The 26,309-nt window shown below is 41.4% G+C and overlaps 1 protein-coding gene across 8 annotated transcripts in view; it reads left to right on the forward strand.

Moving 5' to 3' along the window:
• The window catches only part of GALNT9 (polypeptide N-acetylgalactosaminyltransferase 9), a 471,542-nt gene that overhangs the window by 380,014 nt on the left and 65,219 nt on the right, over positions 1-26,309 (forward strand). For all 8 annotated transcript variants that reach the window (XM_085238438.1, XM_085238439.1, XM_085238440.1 and 5 more), the window contains 2 exons: positions 15,370-15,536; positions 17,561-17,735. In XM_085238438.1, coding sequence (XP_085094564.1) covers positions 15,370-15,536; positions 17,561-17,735 — 342 coding nt within the window. The remainder of the gene's footprint in view (positions 1-15,369; positions 15,537-17,560; positions 17,736-26,309) is intronic.

A 26,309-nucleotide genomic window follows, 5' to 3' on the forward strand; every position in this document is an offset into this window, starting at 1 on the left:
GTGTTTCACAATCACAGTACAGGTACAAGCGTATTTTAATTTCAATGAGGCTTATTTTAAATAGGAAATTTTTCAACCTTTTTTTTCCCCTCTTAATAAATAAAATAAAAGCAGTTAAAATTCTGAAAAAAAAAAATTACGTTCTGACTGCAAATACGAAGCAGAGAGAGGAAAAACCAGACACAGAAAATGGACTGGCTAGAATCACCTCTGGGCAACAGATTGGGATTGTTTATTGAAGGGAAGTTGTGTTAGAGATGAAACTAACTGAAGTGTTCTAATTAGATCCCAAACCAATGTACAGATGTGGATTTTGAACAGACCAAAGGGAGCACGTGTATATGTATGCTCTGGGACTTTCTATAGAGCTTGGCCAGCTCTGCTCGGTTATGCAGGCAGGGATTTCCTCAGGCTGTGTTTCCCTAACAAGAGCACAGGAACCTTTGTGCCTATGGAGGCGTGCTTGCTCTGTGCTGCCTTTCTGCCTTGCCCAGGAGTAGAAGGGACTGGTGTGGGCTGAGCAAGTCCTTGTGCTGCTGCTTCTGAGGAGAGCTGGGCTCTGACCACCTCACACTGCTTGGCGCTGTGATTCTGACTCAGCTTATTGGGGATATCAGTTGACAATCTAAATTTGCTCGTACTGCTGCCTCTGGGCCAGCTGTGCTTATTTGTGTACCCCTGTATAGGCCAAAAGCTTTTAGCTGCAATTTGAGATGTGTTTCTTGTTTGGCTGTGAAGGACTGAGACTGGAACTATGCAAGCCCACAAAGGAAGGGAAACATCATCCATTCCTTTGGCTGGCAAAGGAAACTCTCTGTGGATCACAGGTGCCTTAGCTAGACCCTGCATTTGTACTCTACCTTCACAGCTCTCACCAAGACCTGAGTTGTTGTTTGATCCTAGTTATGAAGGTACTGTAAGTCTTCTCCCAAGCTCTGCTGGAGTACGACTCTAACAGTATGTTAATGGGAATGCAAACTTAAAATTTTGTTTCCAGCGTCTCAGGTTACCAGTAGGTCTTTGGATTTTTAATTAGTTAAGCAATGTTAAATTTCTCCAGTGAGAAGACTGATTACACTATGATTCTGTTTTCCAATAATAAAAACAGATTATTGAGAAAGTTTCCAACCATCTGAGGCCAGCTGGTCATCAGGAAGGTTGTCAGACTGCTTTTGCTTGATCAACAACAGTAGAGCATGGCCATGTGGTAGGACCAGGAGACTGCCCAGGTTGAGCCCAGTAATACTCTGCCTTCTACCCACCTATACACATATAGAGAAAGTCACTCCACAACGTCTGGGTAGACAGTGCCAGAGTTTTCTACAGCTTCTTCTGATATTCAGTAGAAATTTTCTCAGCTTTTTTCCCGTTTTGATTCATTATTGATTCTCTTTTGTTTAGTGCTAGCTAGGCTTTCCCATTAAGTAGCAACTTTAATTATACTACAAAGTATGTAACATAGACCTTGATTATTAACAGTGGTCCATTGGATAATGAAAAGAGTATCAGCAAGTCTAAATTAAACAGAATTACAAAAATTAACAACCTTTTCCAAAACTCATCTTACACATTATATGCAGTAATTTTCCTCTTGTTACATTTTTGCAGTGTCTTTCTGTATATTAATTGTTGAAGACGAGTTCTGCTTGACTGTCAGCACTAATAAATGTAGATTTAGTGGAGGCTGAATTTGATTAACTAGGGAGCATGAACAATAACTGATTGCAGTGTTGTGTTTAAATGCAGTAAGACTGGAAGCCATTCCCTGTAATTTGTCTGCACCAGAAAGTACGCTTGAATGCATGAATAACTTACCTAAGGTGGGTTGCATAACAGTGACTAACAATTAGACATATAATTTAAAGTGGTCAACTAGGCTGCCTTTATATACAGTGGAGGAGGAGAAGATGTGGAAACATTGCTTTAGATGTGTGTAGTATGTAATGTCCTCCAGAGATCTCCCCCTGGAAACCTCGGGCAGACAGTTTAAATGGGATTCCAAGTGAATCCAATACAGAATGTTAAGGACTTCAAGGCATAAGGAAATGAGGGAACTTCTGCATTAGTAACACATACTGAAAAATGATCTTCCACAGTTGCAAAGTTGGACAAGCTTGCCAGCACTGGCAAGCTGGACAAGATCCTTGTCCAACGCAAGGCTGGAGGCAGCGTGGTTTTCAGCTGAGAGAAATGGAAGAGATGAGCAAAAATCTCCTTTTCATCCTCAGTTTTTCTTACAGATCATAAAACTAAATGTGTCTCATGTGACCTGCACCTTTACAGGTACCTTAAACACCGTTGCCACTTTTTTTTTTATTTTTATTGTAGAATGTAGTAATTTTCTGAACTTCAGAGTTGTAATATTTTCATAGCAGGAATATTTTCCCCTTGAGAAGAGCAATTGTGGGGTGCTATCTTCAAGTTGCGTGTGTTATTCTCTTGCAGCTAAGTGTCTGCAAATGTGTGCTAGCATCTTAAAGTTTCTTCCGTGTACCTCCCCTGGGCCTGTGTCTGATGGTTGCCCACTATCAGTTCCAGGGAGAAAACGATATTCCTGTAAATTTCTGAACTGTCATGTTATGTTACACTCCACGGTATTACATTACAGAATGAAAAGAGGTAACAGAACAAGTCAGGCAATGAATTCAGAGTGGTGTTTCTTTTCCTTTTATGTCATCTTACATGTATCTCTATTACACTACACCCAATATCTTTCTTACAGCTTTGAAGGAGTTCTGATGTTTTAGATGATGTTCTCCTTTTCTTGCTTAAAATGTGCATGCAAATTTAGTTCAGCTGATGATGTGAGATATGGATACATATTATCTCCAATTCTCTTCATGACGTAATTTTTAAAATAATCGATTTTTGGTACTCGTTGCAGTTGGGTCTGTTTCACAGTATGAAAAAGTCAAGGTTTCAGGTCAAATAACTTAAAGGTTTTTTAGTTGTTGTTTGTGTCTTTGCAGCAAAAACATGAACAGGCCAAGATGTCAGACAATTTACTCTTTTGACTGAAATAAAACTGAGTTGTGGACTCCAAGTTGATGCCATGTTTCATTTTAATAGTGTCACTTCTTGCTTGTTTTGTCCGTATCTGTTGTTTTGAGTGAATTTAGTGCTAATAAAAATGAGAGACTCTTAAAGCTCTCCTTTGCCAGAGGTACTGGACTGTTGCAGGCTGCAAATGTGAGCTTCCTGTTTTGGGTAGTTTGATCTAGATGCCTTCCAAGGTTTTGTTTCTCTGAAACAGCACCTGCCACTTAAAAGCTGTTTGATAGTTTTATGATGTTGAAGTATGGGCCTCTATTTTCCATTACTCTAGCTTTCTGAGAAAAAAATCTTGGCTTCTGTTGTACTGCCTCTAAACCTTCTGCTGTAGACTCAGAAACAAACCTCTGCCAAAGCAGGTCACCTTGCCTGGTGCAGCTCCAGGGGAGGTCCCAGCACAGTTGCTTCCCATGCAGTCTGTGCCCTATTTTCCCTTGATTAACCAACTGGCGATCATGGGAAGAAATGACTGCTCAGGTGAATGCATGCAATTTTGATCTGTATCCTTTTGGCTTCAAGAAATCCTGCAGCAGTTCAAAGTCCCCACCTGGACACTTCTCTTGAAACATGGAGCAAACCCTGAGGAGCTTCATGCTTCTTTTGTAAAGCCAGAGCCAGATCAGGCTTGGCTGTCTCTTTCTTGTCTGCCTAGGAACGTACAAGTGACCCTGGTGGAGCAGGCAGCTCACAGTGTGTGTTCCTAAGGCTCAGAAAATGCACTTTCTATGTATAAGAGGAGATCAGTGTGTGAAATGCGGTGTAAAATCAGATTCCTGATTTCTGTGGTTCTTGACGATTCTGTGCGTTGGAAGGAACAGCCCTGTGAGCCCTGTGGAGATTCAACTGAGAAATTTCCTTTAGCACACGAAGCTTGTAATGGAACTTTAACGAGCTGAAGTACTGTAACAGCAGGGTCACTGGGGAGAAGCACGGCATGTGTATCATTTTTTTCATTCAGTGTTCAAGTATATGCTCTGTCTTAGAAAGATGAGTGCCTACGATTGTAGTTAGTGATTATATGAGGCAGAGTTCTCCTTTGCCAAGGCACTTGCTATGGGCTGCAGATTCTAAAGCTAAGAATCCTCAGTTTGCCGTTCTGACAACCCTGGTATGTTTATTTGGCATGTACATGAAAATAGCATTGGGAATATGCTCCCAATCAGTGTTTCTTATCTCTCCTCCCCTGAAAGGAAGCTGGGAGGTCCTAGCTCACCAAAAAATTAACAGTAGTGACAGAAGGGGAGGCAACATCTTTTTTGTTTTCTGCAGCAGATTTTAGTATAGTTGATGATCACAAAGAAATTGCTTAAGCAATGACAAGAAGCCATTCAGTGGTGAACAGCAGGGCTGGCAACCCAGGCAGACACACCTCTCCCTACTTGTCTGAATTACACAGAGAAAATGAGGACGACTGCCATGCAGACATCAAGTGAAATCCAAACTCTCTTGGTCTTAGCAGCACACACACAAGGCATGAGGTAACTTGAAATTAGAAGAAATTTCATCTCTAATTTTGTATTGCTTATGCAGAAAGCTCCCTCAAAACAGAGCCCTGTGGAGCTGCGTTTTACCTGTGTGAGCTGCCTTCAGATTGTCCCTTAATTAGTTTATTTTCTTTGCTCCAAGGGATGAGTATATTGTTTGTTCTACACTTGAAGACTTCTGTTATGTTAAGTCTGCATTTATGTATTTTGTCTTCAAAATGACCTAGCACAGGGCTAGCCACTGGGGTAGTGTGAAGCAGACCTTCCTGGCAGCAGTGGCAGTTCAGACTTGAGTGATGGTAAAATAATTGTAATAGCAGCAACAGTAATTAAAACAGTGCACCAAAATACCCTTGGGTGCTGTTGCTGAGGTGGGCTGTACCCCTTAAATTCCAAAGGAAAGCAGTAAACTTTTAGTTACCTCTATCCACAAAGTGAGCGGCTGTAGCTTTCGTTCCTTCCATTGATGTTCAGTTCGGACACAGTTCTCGCAGAGGGTCATGGTGCAGCTCACATTGAAGTGGAGATAAAAACGACATCGAAGCTTTGCTCCTGTATTTTCTACACTGCCTGGAAATAAATACATGACCTACAGCTAGTTCAGTGGCTTATTGCCTTGGTGTTATTAACCCAAGTGTACCCAAGTGGTGAGGAATATGTATTCTGTTTGCTCATAGAGGAGCACTCAGCTCTTTGCCTGACAGATCTGGGAATCCCAGATCTGGGAACAAAGCGGGGAAAGTTTCCCTGTGAAATGGTTTGAGCAAATAGCCCGGCTGCAGTAGGTTGAATGTGTCTGTCTGTAGGTGGGGGATGAAGAAGGACATGGTTGTGAACACAGCTTCAGTCTGCTGGGCAGACAGGTAATGGGAACAATCTGCTCCTCCTGTGCAGAGCATTTAGTGCTACTTTTCTTTCTGGTGGCAAATTAATTTCACTCTTCAAATATTGAGGATGTGACTTCAAAACAGCACAGAATAACAAAGGGAATTGCTTCTAAGCAGGCAGATTTGGGCAGGAGCAGTGCATGAATGCTAACCTGCTGAAATGGGAGATGTGAAAAGCCAAGCACTTGTACCTGGTTTGGTCAAATATTTGAAGTCACACTCAAGTACGTTGCCTGGTCAGGATAAGTGCCTGATTTCTGTCAGCCACAGTGAAAAGAAGGCACACACTGAACTGCTCTTTTCTGAATTGGGATGAGAGCTCGTAAATATAAAAGTTCCCAGTGTGTTAAACTGTTTTGCTGTTATGAAGTGTGCACCCTAGATACCAGTCCCATGCTAGACAGCAAATGTGGGATTTTTTTAATGTTTTTATTTCTAGAGGTAACAAAAATGGAATCTAATGCAGATTTTCTGAAGTGCTTGAAATAATTAGAGGGTAAGAAATTCTTCTTAACATTTAACTTCTAAACGCATGAAATAGTTGAATACTGTGCTGCTCACCTCTAGCTAGCCTTTAATTTAAACAAAAGCTATAAAAGTGCGATTAGGCTCAAGTCCAATGAAACACTTAAATATGTTCCTACTTATAAGTGTATGAGTAACCCAGTGAATATGAGGCATGCTTAACTGCTTTGTTTGAATGGGATATTTTGCAAAGTACTTATAATAATCGAAGAACAATCCTGCCTTGTCCCTGAGAAAGATGGAAAGAGGAGTCAAGTCCCATCAGCACTTCAGTATCCAACTGCCGTGAGGATTTCACAAAGCTGCTTGCCCAGTGATTTAATCTGCAGGGTTCTGCTCCCGAGTCCATGGAGCTCTCCAGATGTGCTCCATCATCTACAGTTAAAGAGGCTCAGTTTGTCGGGCAGTTCCCTCCCTCTGTGTGATGGGGAAAGTGCACATGGCACATGCACCTTCATTTGTCCTCCCTGCCTGCCTGCCATGCCTTTTCATAAACACGCTGCAACTGCTGCCAGGTTCTCATTTAAAGCATCTAAACATCATGGATTTAATACTCCCATTTTCAGTGCTAAATCAATGTTCTTTATGCATTTGTTCTTGGAACACTGCTCTGTTTGAACCATAATTCTTCCCACATACCATAAACTTGGGTCCGTTTTCACTCTGATAGAAACCGATCTATTTAAAGCTAGAGGAAAAACCCTGTGACTGCTGCTTAAACATTTCAAGGCCGTTGCTTGTTAATCAAACAGACTCCTGCATCACCTCGATGCTCTGAGATGTCTGAGGAAGCGCTGCCTTTCGGGGCCACCGCTGGTCTTGTTGCTGCTGGGGCAGGGCAGCAGTAAGAGCTGCTCAGTACATGTTCAGCAGGCGGTGAGGGATGGGTTTGCTCCGTTTATGACCGACCTTCTGTTTAGTTGTTTACTCCTTCAGCCATCCTGTATTTGTACATAGATATAAAGAAACATTCTGCTGCATAACTGGATTGGACCAGAGATTAAAGCTGCTCTCCTGTGAAAAACACTGGAGCCCATTAAAGAAGAGATTGTTTGCCAAACATTGTTGTATGTCCTCCCGAGACCATAAAAAACATTGTTAGCTGAAGTAATAGCGGAAAATGATTGCATTCCTCTATCCTCCTCCTTACCACCACGCTGCAACGTGACAGCAAACCTGTAATGAAATCTGTGAAGAGCTCTGCAGCAGTTACCTTGAAAACTTTTTTATTGCCCTACATTTCTCGATAGCAGTGATACTCAGCTTCTGTCCAGCGCTGAGAGTGCCGGCTGAGGGATTGAGATAGTCAGAACTGAACAGAACTACCTGGAATTTTTAGCATTAAATACTTGCAGCGATTTTTTAATATCAAGGGTAACTTTCTGTATTTACATATCATTATCTGAATAACGAATAGCTTCAAGGATATGGCAAATGCTTCTGTGCAAGTAGGAAATAGTGACTTTACTCTTATAAAGCATTTATTGAAAATTATTCTTTTGATTTCATCTCCTCTGTGTTTTTTGGTTTTGTTTTTTTTCCTTACGTATGTCATTAGCTTGAAGTGTGAGGGGTGAGAAATTGCCATACAAGGTGGTATTTTAGGATGCATATTCTGCTTTTGCATCCCCAGGCTGTCAGAAATGCAGCTGAAGAGCTGACTCCACATCGCAGGCTGGGGCAGAAGGACGCAGGGTAGCAGGAATCAGGTCTTGGTTTTGGCAAAGCACTGAGGTGAAAGTATGTTCTGTCTCCTACACAGAGAGTATAGTTCCCAGAATTCAGTTTGAAAAAGTCATGCAAAAAGGTAATGATTTCTGAATATATTTTGCTGATAAGAACTTGGCATTGAATGACTGTTATTGTGAATTAGAAAAGTTCCTTCGGTTTTGCCTTTATTTAGTATAAATTCATTGGGTTCAGAGATGTTTTGTTCCATTTGAACTTCAAGTTCAAAGACATCTCCAATCTCAAAGCAGCACTTTATAAGACCACCACTGTGTACACAACACTTGTCTAGTTTTTACTTATGAAGGGTGCAAGCTAAAAATCCAGTGGGAACAAGGACCAGAATCTTTCCGAAATCTTGAGAGCCTAAGAAAGCTGTTAGTGTCTAATAAATTATCTAAAGGCAGAATACATGTCACTTGAACTTTAGATGGGAATCTTCCTTAAATATGTCTAGTACCATTAAAAATAAAGTCACATTGAGAATTTAAATTCTCTTTGGGGAGTTTTGAAGAGCACTGGAAAGCAGATTTCAACTTCTCCATTAATTTGCAATCAGCCTAATGCTTTGTGATGCAGCATGCATCCAGCCATGGGCAGATCTGAATGGGCACACTAGGGGGTAGGGTGGAAATTCCTTACAGATGGTATTTCAAAATGTATTGGTGATTCAAGTTGTTACCAAAAAAAGAGGCAAATACTACAGCAGGATCTGAACATGTGCTTTTACCCATTTTTGTGTTAATGAAGGTGCTTGTTTTAAAAGCCATTGGAACTATTTTATAGCACTGATATGTGTATAAATCAATATGTTTATGAGACATGCTGACACGTTTATGGTGTTATTTCCCCGAGGAAAGCCAGAAATACCTCACTGAAACTCAGAGCCTCTTACTTGATGTGTGTGGCAGCTGCTTTTGAGAGGTCCAACAATCCTCAATGGAAGGGTTAATGGGCTTTGCAAGTGGGACCTCTTCATGCTGTGTATGTTCATTGTGCATATATAGTCACTCATCAGTCTCTTATTGACAGTTCTCAAAGCTTTCTACCATGCACCTAAAGTAATCTATCCTATAGAAGGAAGGGATTAAGCCCAGTAGAATGGTAATCAACGTCCTGTTTTATTTTGGGTTTTTTTTTTTCCTACCCAAACTGCACAATGCAGAGAAGTTAGTCCCAGTTGCACTGAGCTGGCATTTAAAAAGAACCAAATAAGGACAAAAATAAATGTCTGATTCTCATGAAGTCTTTTCTGATGAGCACCATTGCAGTTTCATGAGGAGCTTTGTCTTACCTGCAGAGCTGCCAGTTTACCAGCCTGAAATGTTTCTAAATGGAAGTATTATAGGACAGAAAGTCCTGTACATCTGGGCTATTTCTTTGGGAAGTGTGACAGAGAGCATTCTAAGATATAAAAAGGCTGCTGCTGTTCTTTTTGGAAATCCCATAGGCATGAGTTGCAGTTGTTCAACTAGGGAAGGTGGGAAGTCACCAGGAACAGATGTGTGCTGTGACACTCCTGGCCCTACTGCAAGGGGCATCAGTGTGGTTGGATATGGTTGTTATTTTGGCCTTTATTTAATGCAGCATAGGTTAATCAGCCTCCACAGGCTGCAATTCTTCTTCTGCCAGGTTACGTTTAGGAACTGTTGAAAAACTTTATTTTTAAAGTTGTATGCAGCACATTATGGTAAAGCTGCAATGCATATGGACAAGTTGGTTCCAACCACAGCAATGCCAGGTGAGCTTTGGAGAATGATTGCTAAGAACAAGTGCATAATTGATAGAAAATATGTTATCTGTTTCTTCCACAATTTGTTTCTGATCAATATTAAAGGACAGTTTTCTTTGCTAAGGTGATTAGCATAGAAATAAGGATTTGGCCTGACATTTTTTTCTGATGACTGTGAGTGATGATTAGACTTTTGGGTACAGAATAAGGAAAAGTGCATCAAGGAGGCAAGAGAAAAATGCTGCTAGGAACTCTTATCACGTGGGGTAGATGTAGGATCTGTTAATTGTAACCCTGAAAATGCCCATCAGTATCACTGTGTACCAGATAAATTAGTAGACTTGCCTTGACTCCCCTGTAGTACAAAGTGCTGTGGGATGAGGAACAGTTTGTGCTGAAGAACAGTTAAGGAGATTCCTAAAATTTGATGGCCACAGTAAGTCATTGTCAATGCCAGTGTCCAGATACTGACATACAGGAGTGTCATAGTGCTTGCAGAGGTGGAGAGAGAACTATCCCAATTTATTTAGCTGTCACTCAAGGGAGGAAAAACATTCTCTCCCCAAACCCTTTAATGGAGCTGCCTAGACTAACAAGCTTACAGCACGAACCGGAATTGCACTATATCTTGCACCTGTGCTTTCCCAGATAAATCCTGGAAGAAAAAAAAAAAAGCTACTGATGCTCTTTCTGTATGATAAATCAAAGTGAAGGCCATCCCATAATGGGAACGCTGGGAAGGGATAGCCTAGGAAGGGGTAGCCATGGTGAAAAGGCACCGATCGCCTTACCAGATATTTTCTTTTTCTGAAAGCAGCCGTGGCTTCTTTTTTAACCTGGCCCTTAATTACAGTGGTCCTCTTCTCTCAAGACATGCAGAGTGTTAGTGTTCTGCCACTGCTTCCTTGTTCAGTTGTATTTATGTTATTTAATTCTTGCAGTGCCCTCCTTAAGCTGCGGAACAGGAAGAGAAAGCAAAAGTAGGCCCTGCACCCAACTGTTCAATATTTATTCTTCTTTCTTTGGGATAGAGGAGAAAAATCCATCCTCAACAGAAAAAGAATGTTATGGCTTTACACAGTTAACACCTTTGGGGAAGGAGAATTAATTAGGAAGGAGTTGGAGCCCTCGGCCTGACAGATTCATGACCCGTGAAGCTAATCAGTTCTGTAGCCTGTCACTGCCTTTTGCCACGGACTGGTCAGTCTCATGAGCTCAGCACTGACTCTCATGCTGGGGAAGGAGATATTTGCAACATGTCACGTTTTCACTGTTTTGCCAGCGTCGAACAAAAAGTAATGATAGTTTATTTCTGCACCTGGAAAGTTCTAATACGCCTAGCACTGTTTGCAAAAGCTCAGCAGATTTCTGGAGAAATAAAGGAGGTATTGAACTGGCCTTTAAATTTACAGATTTAGCTGTTGTAAATTGTCTGTGGTTACTAAATCAGAGCAGCATTAGGTACTAAAAGGTAACCTTGTATGTGAGAGTAATCTGAGCCTTTGGTTTAACTGGATTCAAAATACACATTGACCTGATGTTCAAAAGTAGTATTTGCCAGCACTAATGAACAAGGGATCCATTATATTTTAATATTTATGTTTGTCTTTTCATTGGTCATCTATTTGTGGGCGTCCCGTTCCATCTCTGTGGCTTTAAAACATGAATGCAAACCATCCTGCAGCTCTCAGGGTATGGAGCACTTTGAGGCTTTTTTTGTGCCAGAACTGCAGAGGAGATTTCTGCATGCCCAATCAAGTTTGTGAAGGAGAGAAACCCACAATCATTTCCATCCCAGTGGTTCATTGGAAAAACATGTCTTGTATTAAATACTTTAAAGATTCATGAAGCAGCTTTAATTTTGTTTGCATTTCTTCCTGAAGGGTAAAGCTGTCAGAAATCTCTAAATGTATTGCCTAATCCATTTCTAAACTCAGTACATTAGGATCTGCAAGCAGAACTCATTTTTGGTGTTAGCAAGTATACAGACAGAAGAGAAAGCCAGAAAAAGAGAGTAGGAATTCCTTTCCTTGGTAATCCACTGAACTACCAGCACAGCAGTAGTGTCAGCTGCTCAAAAAAATAGTGCAACTCAATTGGACTGTAAGAGCAGCATAAAGAGAGGGCACATATTTCTGCTGGATCAGATACAAATAGAGAAAATACAGCAACTGGGCAATGCAGGCTCAGACATAAGAAAATATCTTTCTCTTTTCTGCCTACTAGCTCACAGGCTACCATGAGCAGGCTGCTGTTCAGCTGAACAGCTTTTGTTTTCTCATTGTCTCTGTTTCTAATCTGTGCCCTTCTTTGTGTTAGTACGTGATTTATGTCCAAGGCTCTATTTCCAAGCTGAAGAGCCTTCCCTCTTTTCTTGTGCCTGCACAGACAGTGCTCACATTTGGGCTCGAGGGGCTGGCTTGGAAATGTTCATTTAAGGAACTGGTTCAATGCAAGGGAAGGGATGAGTGAAAACCATCTTCAGGGTAGAGAGAAATGATCTGACACCAAGCTCTCTATCATGTGCAAAGGAAATACCTCTGGGTTTCCAGCCAGGCTCTGCAGTAGCCAATGCAGAGCAAGAACTCTCAAAGACTCTTCCCAAGACAACAGCAGCATGCCTTAGGTTTGATGCTTAGCGTGTTGTATGAAAGATGCCTGAAGGGCTGTTTCACATATCAGATCTAATCCATCCTCAGCTGATCCGTGGAACTGATTAGCCATGGCATCATCAGCCTTTGTTTGGAACCACCAGTCCTAAATGCATCCAGTGGTGTGTTTCTCTACATTGTGCTCATCTGCCCTGGAGAGACAGTACTCCTTGTGTGAGGCTCACATCCTTTGATGTGCACTGAGACGGCTTACAACCGCAATTTAACATCATGAGAACATTAAACATGATCCGTGCCTGGCCAGCTTAGACCTTTGTTAACTGATATGTAGGTCAAACTTATGCTGTCTGTTCTCTCCCAGATCAGTAGTGCTGGTTAAATCAGTAGTGCTGGTTAATTTGTTTTCAATACTGTAATTGTCCTCCCTCATCCGATAGCCACAGTTCCTAACGTGATCAGACCGAGTATAGAGAAACAGAGGGCATGGCAGCACCCTGCTCCTTTCCTGGCCGAGTGCAAGGCTTGGCAGCAGGGCTGCCAGAAATGGGTAATTTCTTTGGTTCTGATGCTTTCCCTCCATCTCCAGGATTCTACTCCAACCATTTTTTGGAAGAATGTCCTTTGCTGTTATAAGTAAGTGGACTGGTTATGGCCTTATTTTTTTCCGGGAACATCTCTGCCATGCTCTGAGGCCAAAATCAAGGGCTGCACCAAGGAGGACTTCAGTATCTTCCTGACACTGACAAAGGATTCGGTTCTCCATGCAATGCTCTTGGTCTGTTGTCGGCATCCAGCTGGAGTGAGGCTGTCAAGGGGCTGTAAGCATACAGTGGGCATGGCTGTGCTTTGATGGTGGAGCACCTTTGATTGTGACTTGCTAATGTCACTGTTTGGTTCAGAGTGTTAATTGCTGGTTAGAGTTTCTTGAAATGAAGGAAGTATTAACTGTAAATTGCTGCAGCTTCTATCTAATTACAGAATATGTTGGGAAGGGCTTGGGCAACAATCCAACAAAGCACTTAAGCACCCTCTGATTTTTAAGAAAAGGTCTCTGGTCTGGGATTGCTGGTGCTCTCAGACATCATAAGAAGTGTTTGCTAGTAGACCACTGCCTTCTCCTGACTACCTCAACACATCCATCTCATTTTCTGAAGTGACTTAAGGAGTTGGGAGTTCAAGGTTGACTGCAAATCTTTAGGAAATGAACTCCTAAATCACTGCTGTAGTTTGAGAAGTTTACTCAGGCAGACAGCTTCTTCTGCAGCTCTTCATCTTGTAATAAGTAAAATGATAGCAGCATTTAAACCACCGCTAAGTTCTGAGGTTTGCCTTGGCCCATCTAGATGTTCCTGCTGTAGTTGTAGTCGAAATATTCAAATGTGTAATGGTTGGAGCATTTTCCAGATAGAAACATAATGGAGTTTTTGGTTATGTCCTGCTAACAGAAAAAGGGGACAACAGATGGAAGGAAGACAGCGGTGAGAAATGATGGAAATTATTTAGCCTTGGAGGGATAAACAGCCCTTTATAAAAGCATCCAGTGTGGCTGGGTGTTCCACACCAAGTGTTCCAGTGTACTTACTAGAAAAAGAAATACTTCTTACCCCAGAAAGGCTCAGCAAAATTTCTTGATCAGAAGTCAGATGAAGCGCAGCGTAAATCATCGAGGCCTTGTGCTGTTCTAGAGGCTCCAATTTTTCCTAGACAAAATACTTTGGTCCATCTACCCATGCCTCTCTGCCCCCGATGTTGTGTTCTTTTTGCCTTGAATTGCTTGTCTCTCTCTACACTACCAGTGCTGCTTTGGCAGCCCTCATTCTCACTGCACTTTCTCCTCCTCAGCCACAGCCTCCTTGCCCTCTGCAGCTCTCAACACAATTCCTTTACTTTCTCTCTTCCCTTTTGGCTCTGGGTCCCCATGCAGGACTGCCTTCTGCCTCGCTCCATTGGCAGCACACCCAGCTCTTGGGTACCAGCCTGATTTACTGGCATGCAATTTGCTGATATAAAATGAGGCTCTGAAGCAAATTGCTGTCAGATCAAAGATGTCCCTCGTCAGGGGAAATCTTGCAAGATCCCTGCTTTTAGCTGATGGCTCTTTCGTGTTACTGAAGCATTCTTAACGAACTTCTTTGGTACGTTGGTGTGGTCAAGAGGAAAATCACGCTCAAGGAGGAATTCCAAAAGGAGGTTGTGTCAGAGTGTCCACACCTCCTGTAAATCTTTGTCCTTCTTTCAGGTGCACGTTTAGATTGTGTAAGAATGCAGCTTAGCCTGAAGTTCTACACAGAGGTCCTCTCAATGGTACAGGCCTTCAAGTGAGCTGTCAGTTAGCAGCTGTGGTAGCCATGGAATCAATGGCAAGTCATCAGGTCTCTGTGCAAATAGTGCAGGAATGGGTAGGAATTATAAATAATTGCACTTTACTAGAATTCATGACAGATTTCCAAAGGTGATCCAACAGTCAAGTGGCTGCCGCTCTCTCCACCCCCATGACTGCAGGTGGTGGATAGAAAGAGTCATCATTATGCCAAAGTAATAAGCAAGAGGTCAGAAAGTTTGATAAGAGCAGGAAAAGTCATTTCCTCTGATGCAATTAGCAGTATTTTAGAGAGCAGGTTCAGAAATCACTATGGTAATTCAGAATGGCTTTTGACTGTGAGGACATGTAGGTAATTTTTTATAGTTGGCCTTTGTGGTAGAGGGAGAGAATTCTCCTAAAACAAGGCAGTATGGTGTTGCAGAGGTACATGGACTGTTATCTATGATAAGATGCGTAAGTGGGAGTAGCTGCATATTGAGGTGGAGCAAATTCATTTTGCAAATACTTCAGTAGGTGCTTGCATGTTCAACAAACCCCGTGCATTGGTTACTGCTGCACAAGCTGCAGAATCAGAAAGTGATGCTAGTGCTCTGTTTGGGCAAGGTTCACTTTAGAAGGTCCTGGTTTTAAAAGTATGAATTCTAATTACAGATTAACAGCAGGCTTTCTCATGGGTGCCCTTGGGGCACAAGCAAGCTATGGGGTTGTGGGCTTTCTCCAGGATATTTATGAGCAAAACCACTGATATTCTTTTGTTTTTCAAGAGATGATTTTCACACCCCAGAGACTGAGAACCATTAAAAAAGTGTGTATATACAGATTGGCTTTGCTTTTCGCCTGGTTGCTAAGAAGTTAGCTGCTCCTAGCCATGTTGCTGCTTTTCAGTTTTCACCCCATCTTCATTTGAAGTAAGAAAGCCTATAAACCCCTATTTGCTGGAGAGCAATGAAAGATGAGAGGACATTCTGCGGTGTATTTTACCTCTCATTGGCTGCTTGGGTTTTAATTGTTCTTTTCTTCTCTTCAGGTGCAAGCAGATGACCTACACAGATGACCTGCCCCAGATCTCTGTGGTCTTTATATTTGTTAACGAGGCACTGTCTGTCATCCTGCGCTCTGTGCACAGTGTTGTGAATCACACCCCCTCACATTTGCTCAAGGAGATCATTCTGGTGGATGACAACAGTGACAATGGTGAGTACACATAAGCTTTCCTCTCAGTTCTACATCTTGTGTCATTTGTGAACATGAAATACAAATCACGAAGAGTTTTGTCACTTCTACGTTATATATTATTATTATTTTTATCTTTGGATGAAGCAGTGTTGGGTTGGTGTGTAATTAAACAGCTCGAGGAGCTGATGAGTGCTCACAACCACTGAATAATGGCTAATAAGGCAGACCACACGTTGGTGTAAGTTAACATACTTCCCCCAAAGTCAGAATTTCCAGGAGTTTGTGTTTGATGAGGAGGTGATTCAGTGAGCCACTTGCACAAAGCTGTCAGTAAATAGTAACTATTTATATAAGAAATAAATACTCTGTGAATAAGCCCTGTTGACTTTGTTGGAATCCTCACAGAATTAATGACATTTGTATAAGCAATCTCTATATAGAGACAAAACTTTTCTCCAAACTTGGAGAGCCGGAGCAATATCAATATCAGTAGACCAAAAGTTGAAGTTCTGTTTCCAGAGGAATGTGAAGTTACAGATTCTCCTTGCAAATGGTTTATCTTACATGGAAGCACACTTTGCTGCTTCACAATTTACACACAAGTTTACACAGGTTATGAAATCTGATTTCTTTCTTTTCATTTTGGTAGGAAAAAAATTAGACTTTGCAAATGCAACAGTAGAATGGGTACAAAGTGCATGTAACTTTTGGGTCCTGTCATTCCTTAATGTAAAAATAGCACTTCAGTGAGAGCCATCAAAACTCAGACTCTTGGTGAGCACGTGGGGTGCTACTGATCGATATATTTTATAGGATGGTTGGAATTGCCTTTAGGATACAGATAATCAGCAATATTGTTGTGTTTTAAATTGTTATAATTGAATCTTCTAGAACTGTTGCAACTTTTCTTTTTTTTAAGGCTCAAGTTGGACATTTCTGCCACAGCTCAAGAACTTTAAATCTTTCAGTTTTTGGATGCTGTTCTTCTTCAAGATGCCCAGATAGGAAGGATGTTCAAAAGAACAAATCACTAAAACAAAAATAAGCCCCAGAATAGGGAGTTTTAAGAAACCTTTTGTCCAATTCTGCTTTCAGTTTCTGCACTGTAACCTATGGAGTAATTATGTGAGATTACAAAGGGTTTCAGTCAGCATAATGCAGAAGAGAATTGGATTCATTGTTTCTCAGTGAACTCTTATATAGCTTTTCTCTGTCATTCTTCTAGATAAGTGGAGATTTATCAGGTCTTTTATTTGGATGGTAATGATTCTACTGTGTAACATAGATCAGCAGAATGAGGCTCCTGATATTGTGGAAGCTTCCTAAGTTTTCCTAATAAATATCTTTGAGTAAAAGCTTCATTATGAGTAAGCTGTAGTGTAAATGAATTACCAAACTAGATTGATTTTTAAAAAATACAGTGACCATTTTAGTAATTTGCCTGTTTGTAAGCCTATTGAAATGAAGGAGTGAACAAGTTCAGCTCTATCTGTGGTTAAAGCCTGAAAATGAAAAAAAGAAAAGTCTATTTTAAATCTTCAAGATCCATTTAGCTTAACAGAGAAGAAGCCTGGTATCACATAATATTAATAGTATTTAAGGGAAAACTTAGAGTTAATTCAATAAGAAAAAGCGTAAATCAGACCCCCCAAAAACACCAATAACTCCCATGTTACTCTGCTCCAAGTTCAGAATTGTTCCACCAGGGGCCACTTGCAACCGAATGCAAATCATCAGAGAATTAGAACTGTAATTATTTTAAGATATTTAGACAAACCAGCTCTTCAAAACAATGCTCAGACCCTTCATGCCATATTCAATCTTTGCAAGGCTAACAGCATATGCTCTGATGTGTAATGTTCTTTTCTGAGCTGGTATCTCAGGAATTGCTCTGTCCCACAGCTGTGGTTCCTGCTTTGTATCTGTGAAAGTGACTGAGAATCTGTTGCAGAATAAATCAAAGTAAAGCACAGCATTGCAAAACTGTTGCAGTGATCTCAATCTGAATGTTTGTGGGCTATTATTTATTTTTTCCCCTGCAGTTGAGCTCAAATTTAACCTGGACCAGTATGTCAATAAAAGATACCCAGGTCTGGTGAAAATAGTGCGCAATAACAAACGAGAGGGACTGATTCGAGCCAGAATCCAAGGCTGGAAAGCTGCAACCTCTCCTGTTGTTGGGTTCTTTGATGCTCATGTGGAATTCAACATTGGCTGGTAAGTCCTTGGCTGTTTCCATAGGGAGTGGGGAATAGGGAATACCATGCTATTACAGTTTGCCCTGTGTCTCACAGGCTGTGAAAAAGATTCACTCGACAGGGGAGCTGAAGACCTGTATGGATGAGACAGCTATTGGCTTGTGTTTTCACATTAGCAATTACGTTTGAATAATATCTGTGATTATTGCAATATTGCCAACAGTCTTCTGCAGTGGTTGCAAGATTCATAGGGAAAGCATTTGTCCCTGCACTAGTGCAGCTTAGTGGAGAGAGAAGTAATTTAAACTGAAATGAATGCAAAGCCTCTGAAGCAGACAGATGTGGACATTCCATTAGGGAGGCTCTCTGCTCATGGCAGATGCATGTTTTCAACTGCTTTTATTTAATCTGCTTGACCTTTTCTTTCTTTCCTTCTTGCAAACTTGAGTATAAATCTGACTTGCTTGTAAATGTTCTTACATTTACATTTGGAAGGAAATACTGAAAGATTTCCTGTATTTTTAATGGGACTTGAAATCAGTGTGCCTTTGCTCATCCTCTCCGTCTTGGAAAGGAAGAGTATTAGCTGTGGTTAGCACCAGTTCGATCTTAATGGACCAGATGTGCAGATGGAGAAGTCTTCGCAGCACCACTTAGTGGCCAATATTTGGCATTACCAGAACCTGAACTTTCATCTGAAGGAACGAAGTACGCAGTCAGCTGAAAAAGGGCTGGTGGGACCTTCACTATGTAAAATGTGTATTTTCCAAAGAGAGTCTGGTATTTCATAATGATGATGGAGGGTTATGGTGGAGCTGATTATACTCTGTAGTTCTGAGAGAGAGATCCCCAAATTAAAACTAAAATTAGCTATACTTGCAACCAGAAAGCAACTTAATTGCAAAGGAGTGGAGTGTTTATTTTTGTATGTTCATGAATGGAAGATGCAATAAAGTGCACCTGGTTTCTATTCACCCTATTTTTTGCCCCATCAGAGACTGTAATAGCAGTCATAGTTAATTTTTAGAAGCTTAAGACGTTAATTTGTTTATTTACTTTTAAGGCAGGTGGATCTTTGAAAACCTTGGAAAAGTTTGAGTCAGGTAATATCAGCTACTGGGCAGAACTGGAGGCTGCAGCCTGGTGCTGGGGAGAGCGTGCTCCTGGTGCTTAGTCCTGAGCTGCAGGTTCTGAGACTTGCAGGGAATTCTGTTACCTATTTTGTAACGGACATTGATATGTTATTGATGTATTCTACCTAGAGAAAGTGGTGTCTGTAAGCATACAAAGGTTTTGTGGCTGCGTCTGGCCGTGTTCGTTGATTTTTCTTTAATGCTTACTTTGCATTAATGTCAGGAGTTGAAATCAGCATAGCAAGTTCATGGACTGCTCAGTAAATGAATGTGTGTGTGTATCCAAGGTAAAAAGTGTTTGCGTTTACCTCATTCTCCCTGGTGTACTCTCCTTTCAACAAGTCTCAATAATACTATTGAGCCAGTCTGCGCAGCTGCTTTGAGACCACTTGGCTTCTGGAGTAGCTGCAGAAGATGGATGAGAATAGCAAATGTATACAGAAATGTAATATATCCACTTGTTTGAGTTGCACGTGGAGGCTCAGTGTTCCTTTCTGGTGTTTCCTCTGTTCTTTGGTGCTGCTGACAGCCATCTCAATCCTCATCCTATCCATCTCCCCCTAGTTTTAATTCTACCCATCATGCATCGTGTGTTTGCCTGTCATTTCAGTTTTCATCTTATCTCCTTTTACTAGGAGGGACTGGAAGATTTCCTGTGTGGGTTGCTTTATTTTTTCCTACCAGGTTACCAGTACCCCCACTCAAGATCTCTACCAACTTGGTAGTCAGGAGGGAGTAGCTTGTTAAAGCACTGGTGTCCCATTCTCCTGCTAGGTCTTATCCTGTGTGAATATTTTCCCCTTTTTACTGAGTGTATTCATGTGTTCAGTGGCCACGTGGATTACTCCCACTCAGAACTGCCTATGGATTATTTGTGAGGCAATTAAAAACCAGCCAATTCCTTTACCACAGAAAAGAGCATTAACTTTCTGTTTGGTTTGTGTTCCATCTAACAGTCAGTTACCTGCAGTGTAATTTTAGTCTTCCATTCTGTGGCTGCTTTACCTGCCTAATCAGCTGGCAGATAAATTCAAAGGGAATCAGAAAAGGACTTCATCACTTTCTCATGAAATATGCAGAACTCTGACAATAAAAAAAACCTACATCTTTTCTTTAAGCAACAGTCATCCCATTATGGGTGAGCTCTTGCCTTGGATCACGCAATAGCACTCAAAGGCTCACAGCATAACTCTCCAGGGACGTTTTTTCTAAATGGAAATACAATATGGTAGGATATTTAAAAAATACTCCACAACCTGGCAGGTCAAATTAACTGTTGAATTATTTATCTTACTCTGCTTAATTGCTGCTTTTCTGCTTCTCAGGTGTTAAATTGTGTTAGCACAGAGCAAAGAGTTTCTACTGACCCGTTCCCCTTAAGGCTTTTGGCAGTAAGAGCAAATACTGCTGCTGTGACAGCAGGAGCGGAGAGGAATGGAGGCATGGGAGGAGGCCGGTGTGTAACAGTTTACTGGAAAGGCAGACACTACAGTTTTCACAAAAACCATCTCCCAGGAAGGTTGCACATTCATGCCTGAAGAGATATTTAAGCTTGTACTGTTTGATTTTCCCTTCATTCCTGCAGATTTCAGCACTCCTGCTCTGACTTTTGTGTTAGGTCCACCTGCTGTGCATGAAGCACTACACAAGTAACACTGAGCACAGACAATTGCATCCTGGCTGCTAATTATATTGCAGAAGATGTAGAACATTATACAGACTCCTGTCTTTGAGAGATGGGAAGGAATAATGTGACAAGGAGGAAAGAACTTCGCTACATTATATCTGGGAGCAGGAAAGAAGCGAGAGAAGAAATGGGGTGTTAATTCTGTCGATGAGAAAAGGGCACATTGAGTGAAGGAGGGCAGAAGTCAGTAAGAGAAAGGCAGAGACCACAATATATTAGCAGCCATAAAAAGGATGCTAGGAGCCGTAAAAGAAGACATGATGATAGAGTATTATACTTGCTTTCTAGCTTAGGACTTGATTTTGCACGTATCACAGAAGTAGTATTGGAGGATTAAATGGAGATATGAAGTGCTGTAGTAATTAAAATTTTGTCAGACAAAAGGAAGCAGAGGAGTAAGAGCATTTCATCAAAAAATTTCAATATACCAGAGAGAGATAGAGACAGCCCAACATGAGAAAGAAGACCTGAAATACAAGCTCAGTATCCATCTGTCTGTGCTACACACAGCCCATCATTACAGATTATCCCTGAAGTTGCCAGTGTTTTAAAAAGATAGAAAATGGGAATTTTAAGAAACTAAGAGCTGAAGATCAAGATGCCAGGTCTACAGATAGCCCCTTGCAGATACGATTTCATGCTGTGATATGTTCTGCAACTGGCTGCAGTGGCCTTAAGCAGTGGGTTCTTGAGAAACTATATAGTGAAAAAGGAAGTTGCTTTCCTCCTAATCTTCTGTTTTGGCTTTGGTTATCCCAACTGCTTGATATTGGAGACATGGTTACTCGTCTGTAGGACAAAGACATAATAACTTTGCTTCTTATGAAAGTTCCCTTCTTTATGCTTTCATGTGGTGCATTGGAAGCCAAACTCGACCATCAGGTAAGCACCCTGTCCTGTCTGTTCTAACTGAGCTCATGTGGCTCTTTGGGGGCCTGCCAGAGTCTGGGTGGCTTTTTCTTCTAGTGAGAGAAGCACTAAAGCCAAGGGTGAAATTGTTTGTTGTCCTCCTGTGCAGTCTCTCCCTTAGGATTCAAGCCTAATTACTGCTGATCAGGCCATGCTCCATTGCAGCATCTGTGATAACAAGCTGAGTTTGACTTGGGAAGGAAGTTCTGTTTATGCAAAAGCAAAGAAAAGGATGTGTCTTTATTGAAGGAGTTTTTCCTCATCCGAAGGTGAGGTTCGATTTGGTAACCAATTTATTTCAGATAGCAAAAGCGAATTAACACTATCTGAGTAAAGAGGGCAGCACGCAGCAAACATCATCTGGGCCTTTTGCATTCTTGGGGCAGTGCCAGTTTGCATACAGAGAACACGTAAGAAAGCCAACTTCAACTATGCATCTACCTAAACAACCTGGAATGCTCACTGAAGCATACTCATTGCTTTTCAGTGGTGCTGAGAAGAGCTGCTCGGGTTTGGCAGCCAAACAGCTGATCTTTACTCTCCAGCAGGCACTGAGCTGTGCTGCTCTGCTCTGCTGTGGGCTGCAGGTCTGCACTTCCAGGGGCACACAGGGGTGCTGATAGAGATGTCAGGGGGAGCAGATGAATAATTTCCCCTCCTCTTTGAGATCGAGGAGGGGAGTATGATGTATGTATCTGTATATATATATTCATTATGATGTATATTCTTTTTTTTTTAGTTCTCTGAACACTTATTTACTGGAAAGGAATTCTGCATGAAATATTCTTCATATGGCCTCAGTGAAGAATTATGTATGTCTTTAAATCTGCTTGTCTGCATCTGATAAATGTATATTGTCAGTAAAATCTGAGGTTGCGTATAAAATCACATGCAGAATAAGCTTTCTGCTTACACAGCTTTTTTTCTTATATTTCTCTTTTAAGTTTTTAGTTAAAATGGTAACTGACAGTGGTACAGCCAGAGTAGAATAAAGTGTTAAATCCACTGAGCCACAAAATTTAACAGATGAGACCATTTTGTCTTTCTTTTAATGTCATACAAGAACTCAAGGAAGATTCCTTGCAGGGAGAAAAGAGAATCCTGGATGTGAAAGGGGAAAAAAAATTGTTTTTTAATGTTCTTTTTTCTTTTATTACAGTAAAAATTAGAATGGTTATAATGGAGAGTAAAAAAAAAAAGTGTGTTTATCTCAGAACAACCCAGACACCGAGGTATTCAAACATCTACTTAGGACAGGGGCAGAATTTAGGGGAAAACCTCCCCAGCACAATTCCTGCTCTTTATGAAAGGGTTTGGTTTTGGTGGTTTTGGACAAATTCATAAAAAGCGCCATTTAGGGGGAGGAAAAAAAGAAGGGAAAATGATTTACTTGGAATGTCTATTAGAATTGTTCTGTTTAAAGAAGTGAAAGAGGCTCTGGGTCTGCTCCCCGGTAATGCAGGTTGGCAAAGCTTCTTGGAAGTCATGAGGTCCCATGAGCAGAAGATTTGGGTAGCAGCAGCAGATCTGCCTTGTGGCATGCTTGTGGTTTCTTCTCTTAGATCACATACACTTCTTCCCATGTTCATTTCAAAAGTCTGCTTGAAGTCAGTAGGTGGCTTTACATATTTGAGGGGTGAATTACTTACTCATGTGTGCTGAGGAGCTCATTACTAACTTGTTTTTACCCATTTCTTTTATCTGGAAGAAGCTGTTCTTTTAAGCGCTGTAAAAATCAGACTTCCCCATTGGCATGAACTCTGACAATCTGATAAGGATGCAAGATACATACAATTTTTGTTTGCCTGATGTCTCCTGGGGTTTCAGCTGCTCTGCTTTGGCCCAGAGTTAAAGAGAGAATGAATATATTTTCAGAGAAAGACTTACAATGGGATTAGGGAAGTGAGTATGATCACAGTATGACCCCAGCCTTTACTCTCAATCTTCTCACAGACTCACTTTAAACTCGGTTAAATTCTGCCTTCCAGTTCTTTTTCTAACTCTACTATTTATCTCGGGAGCATTACACAGTACCATCATTGCTGGCACTCCCACAGAGGTCAACACGGGTGCTCAGCACCTTGAAAATTCCGTACCTTGACCTCCACTTTTCTCACTGATAGGTGAAAACATGACATGTGTGTGCTATAGTTAGAGAAATGCTAAATAGTCACTGTCAGATCAACACATCCCTTTGTTGTGAGTTTGTTCCTGATCAGAATCTTGCCACAAATCCCCCAGGACAGTTTCTGCAAGGAGACACGCAGCAGAACACGTGGATGCTCCTACCAGCATGTCACTGTGCTTGTGGGAAGCCCACCAAAATTAGGGTAAAGCCTTTTGTTCTCTGGAGTTTCAGTCATGTACTGTTAGCCATAGGACTGAATCCTAGGAATGAGACATTTGCAGTGTGTTACTGTATTTCAGGAGCTGCTTTGGGGAAATAAAGCCCAAGTGAAAATAGCCATTAGCTTAGCAGAGTCTATAGGAGAGTTAAATTTACTGTCCTCTCTCTTCTGACTTTATCCATTCACTAGCTATATATTCAGAGTGGGAGGACACAACTGACAAATATATACTTTTAGTAGAGATAGAAGGGAGGAACTTCCTTGTCACTCAAATTATAGCCCAAACTGTCTGCCTGTTTTTCATGAGGTGGTGGAAGGAAAAAAAGCCACAAAGCTGTATGAGGCGAAGTACTACCGAGAAAGTTTAATCTTGTGATTACACTTAGATTACTGAAATCTATCATGTCTGTGAATTTGCCTGGAATAATTTTGCCTCTTGCTCCAGTAAATAACTTGTTAATCTTGTTATTATCATAACTTGCATTTGCTACTCTGTTCCTATACGTTGATAGAAGCTAGGAACCTAGTATTTTTTTGCATCTGTGAAAAATAGGGATGAATCTCAAAATTCACATCTGGCTTAACTAATCAGGCAGAGCTGAAGACTCTCTCCCAGCAGTGGCCATGCGGAAAGGAAATATTCCAACCCCATACTGCAGTTCATCAGCACAGCATGATGAACCGACTTGCACTTCAGCTACCTCTTCCACTCAGTCCTTTTTCTCTTGAAGCTGCCAGGAGCACCTGACATCTCTGCATGTACAGTGGAGACAACAAAGCATGGGGAAAGAAAATAAATGAACTTTGGTGCCTGTAAAGAGGATGAGTAAATCCACATAATAATGGAGCAGCTTAAAATAAGGAAAAAAAATTAAAAATTTCTAGGAAAGATTTAATCATAATCCTTTTGAAAACCTTAAGCAGTTAGACAAAGCCAGAATTACAGCAAGGTTGACAAAGGATTTGATGACAGTGCAGCTCAGCCTACAGACACAAAGCTATCATACAAGTCTGCTGAGTACAGCAGAGCTGTTCCAGGGCTGGACTTCTGTGGCAGTGAGCAGCAACTAAAAAGAGGCTTGTATTTCATGAATTACCTAAGATAAGCAATGTAAACACAATCTATTACCCTTTCCTGCTGAAGCTTGTAGTAGTACTTCATTAGACAGACTGGCCATTGCCTAGAGAGATCATGGCAGGTAGAAAAACAGCACAAGCAGTGTTGGTGGCACAGAATGCATTGACAGAAGCTGGGATTTGAATGTTCCTGTAGGTCCCTTTGAGATGCTCTAAGGGTTGGTGTTTGAATACCCCTGACTATTTCTGCCATCCCTGGCTGGGCAAGACAAGCTAAGAAATCTCACAGGTGTGCAGTGTTAGCTGAGAAGTCTTTTTTGAGTTTTTTGAGTAATTTTGAGTTTTGCCAAGTAACAGAGAACTCTGAACTGGACTTTCCCATCCCATCTATGACTGCTCTCTGGAGGGTGTAATCCCTCTACCCTGTCATATCTCTTTCACACTAAATCCAAGAGCTTCAGAAGAGGGTCCAGGGCAATGCCCAGAGGCTGCTGCAGTGTTGGTCAGTTTGCAGGGCAACCTGTCAATTTTGTCCTGCCCCAAATGCTCTCCAGTGGCCTCCTCCAAGGTAATTTCTTTTTCCCCACAACTGCAAAGAGGAGGATACTTCTGCCAGTATATCAGTGGCCTGTCACTGATGATGACGTTTGATATTTTGAAAGCTTTTATTCCAGAGGCTAGAAGGGAGTGAGAGAGCCTCCTGTTGATATTATGAGTGAGGGTTTCCACAGCCATGCATGGTGGCACATGGTCAGCGATGGGAGAAGTGTGTCTGGTTGATGTCTGCCTCTAGGCTGGTGAACATGAACAGCATTATGGAAGGAACAAGCTAGACTCGTCTTTTTTTGTATTCTTTCCTTCTTTATTGAAGTTACAACAGTTTCTCTGGTGGACACACACTGGGTTTTAAAGCAGTTAATCTCATAACTATAATCTCTTTCTAATAGTCAAAGCTGCTTAGCCTGATTTGGCAGGTCATATTGGCTCTGTATGGGGGTGCATGTGTGTGGCCTCAGGACTTTCCAGATTGGCATAATGAATAATGCACTGCACCCCTGGGGTGGGGTGAAACACGAGTGTGATGTCGCATAAGCAGTCAGTGTACACAAAAGAGGAATTTGGCCATACCTGAGTACAGAGGAAATGCTACCTTCTTACTGATGAGATCAGAAAATTTGTGATAGTTCAGACTGAGGCAATGCAGAAGGGAAATGGAGGTTGAGTTAATTTCATAACTTGTCCCTTTCATTTAGCATACACAAGAAAATACATGGTAACAAATAAAATAGAAGATAACAGAACATGAAACAACCAACTTGAAAGCAGGAAGGAATGATTGCCTTTTAAGCTACAAAAAAGGGAAAAGATCAGTGCTCAGCTCCTACTGCCTCTGTGAATCGCAGCAAACCCCCTCTCCCTCAGAGAAGGTACACGTGAGA

The sequence above is a fragment of the Meleagris gallopavo genome, chromosome 17 (assembly GCF_905368555.1).
Source record: "Meleagris gallopavo chromosome 17, MGAL_WU_HG_1.1, whole genome shotgun sequence".
In the NCBI taxonomy this organism is placed as follows: Eukaryota; Metazoa; Chordata; class Aves; order Galliformes; family Phasianidae; genus Meleagris; species Meleagris gallopavo.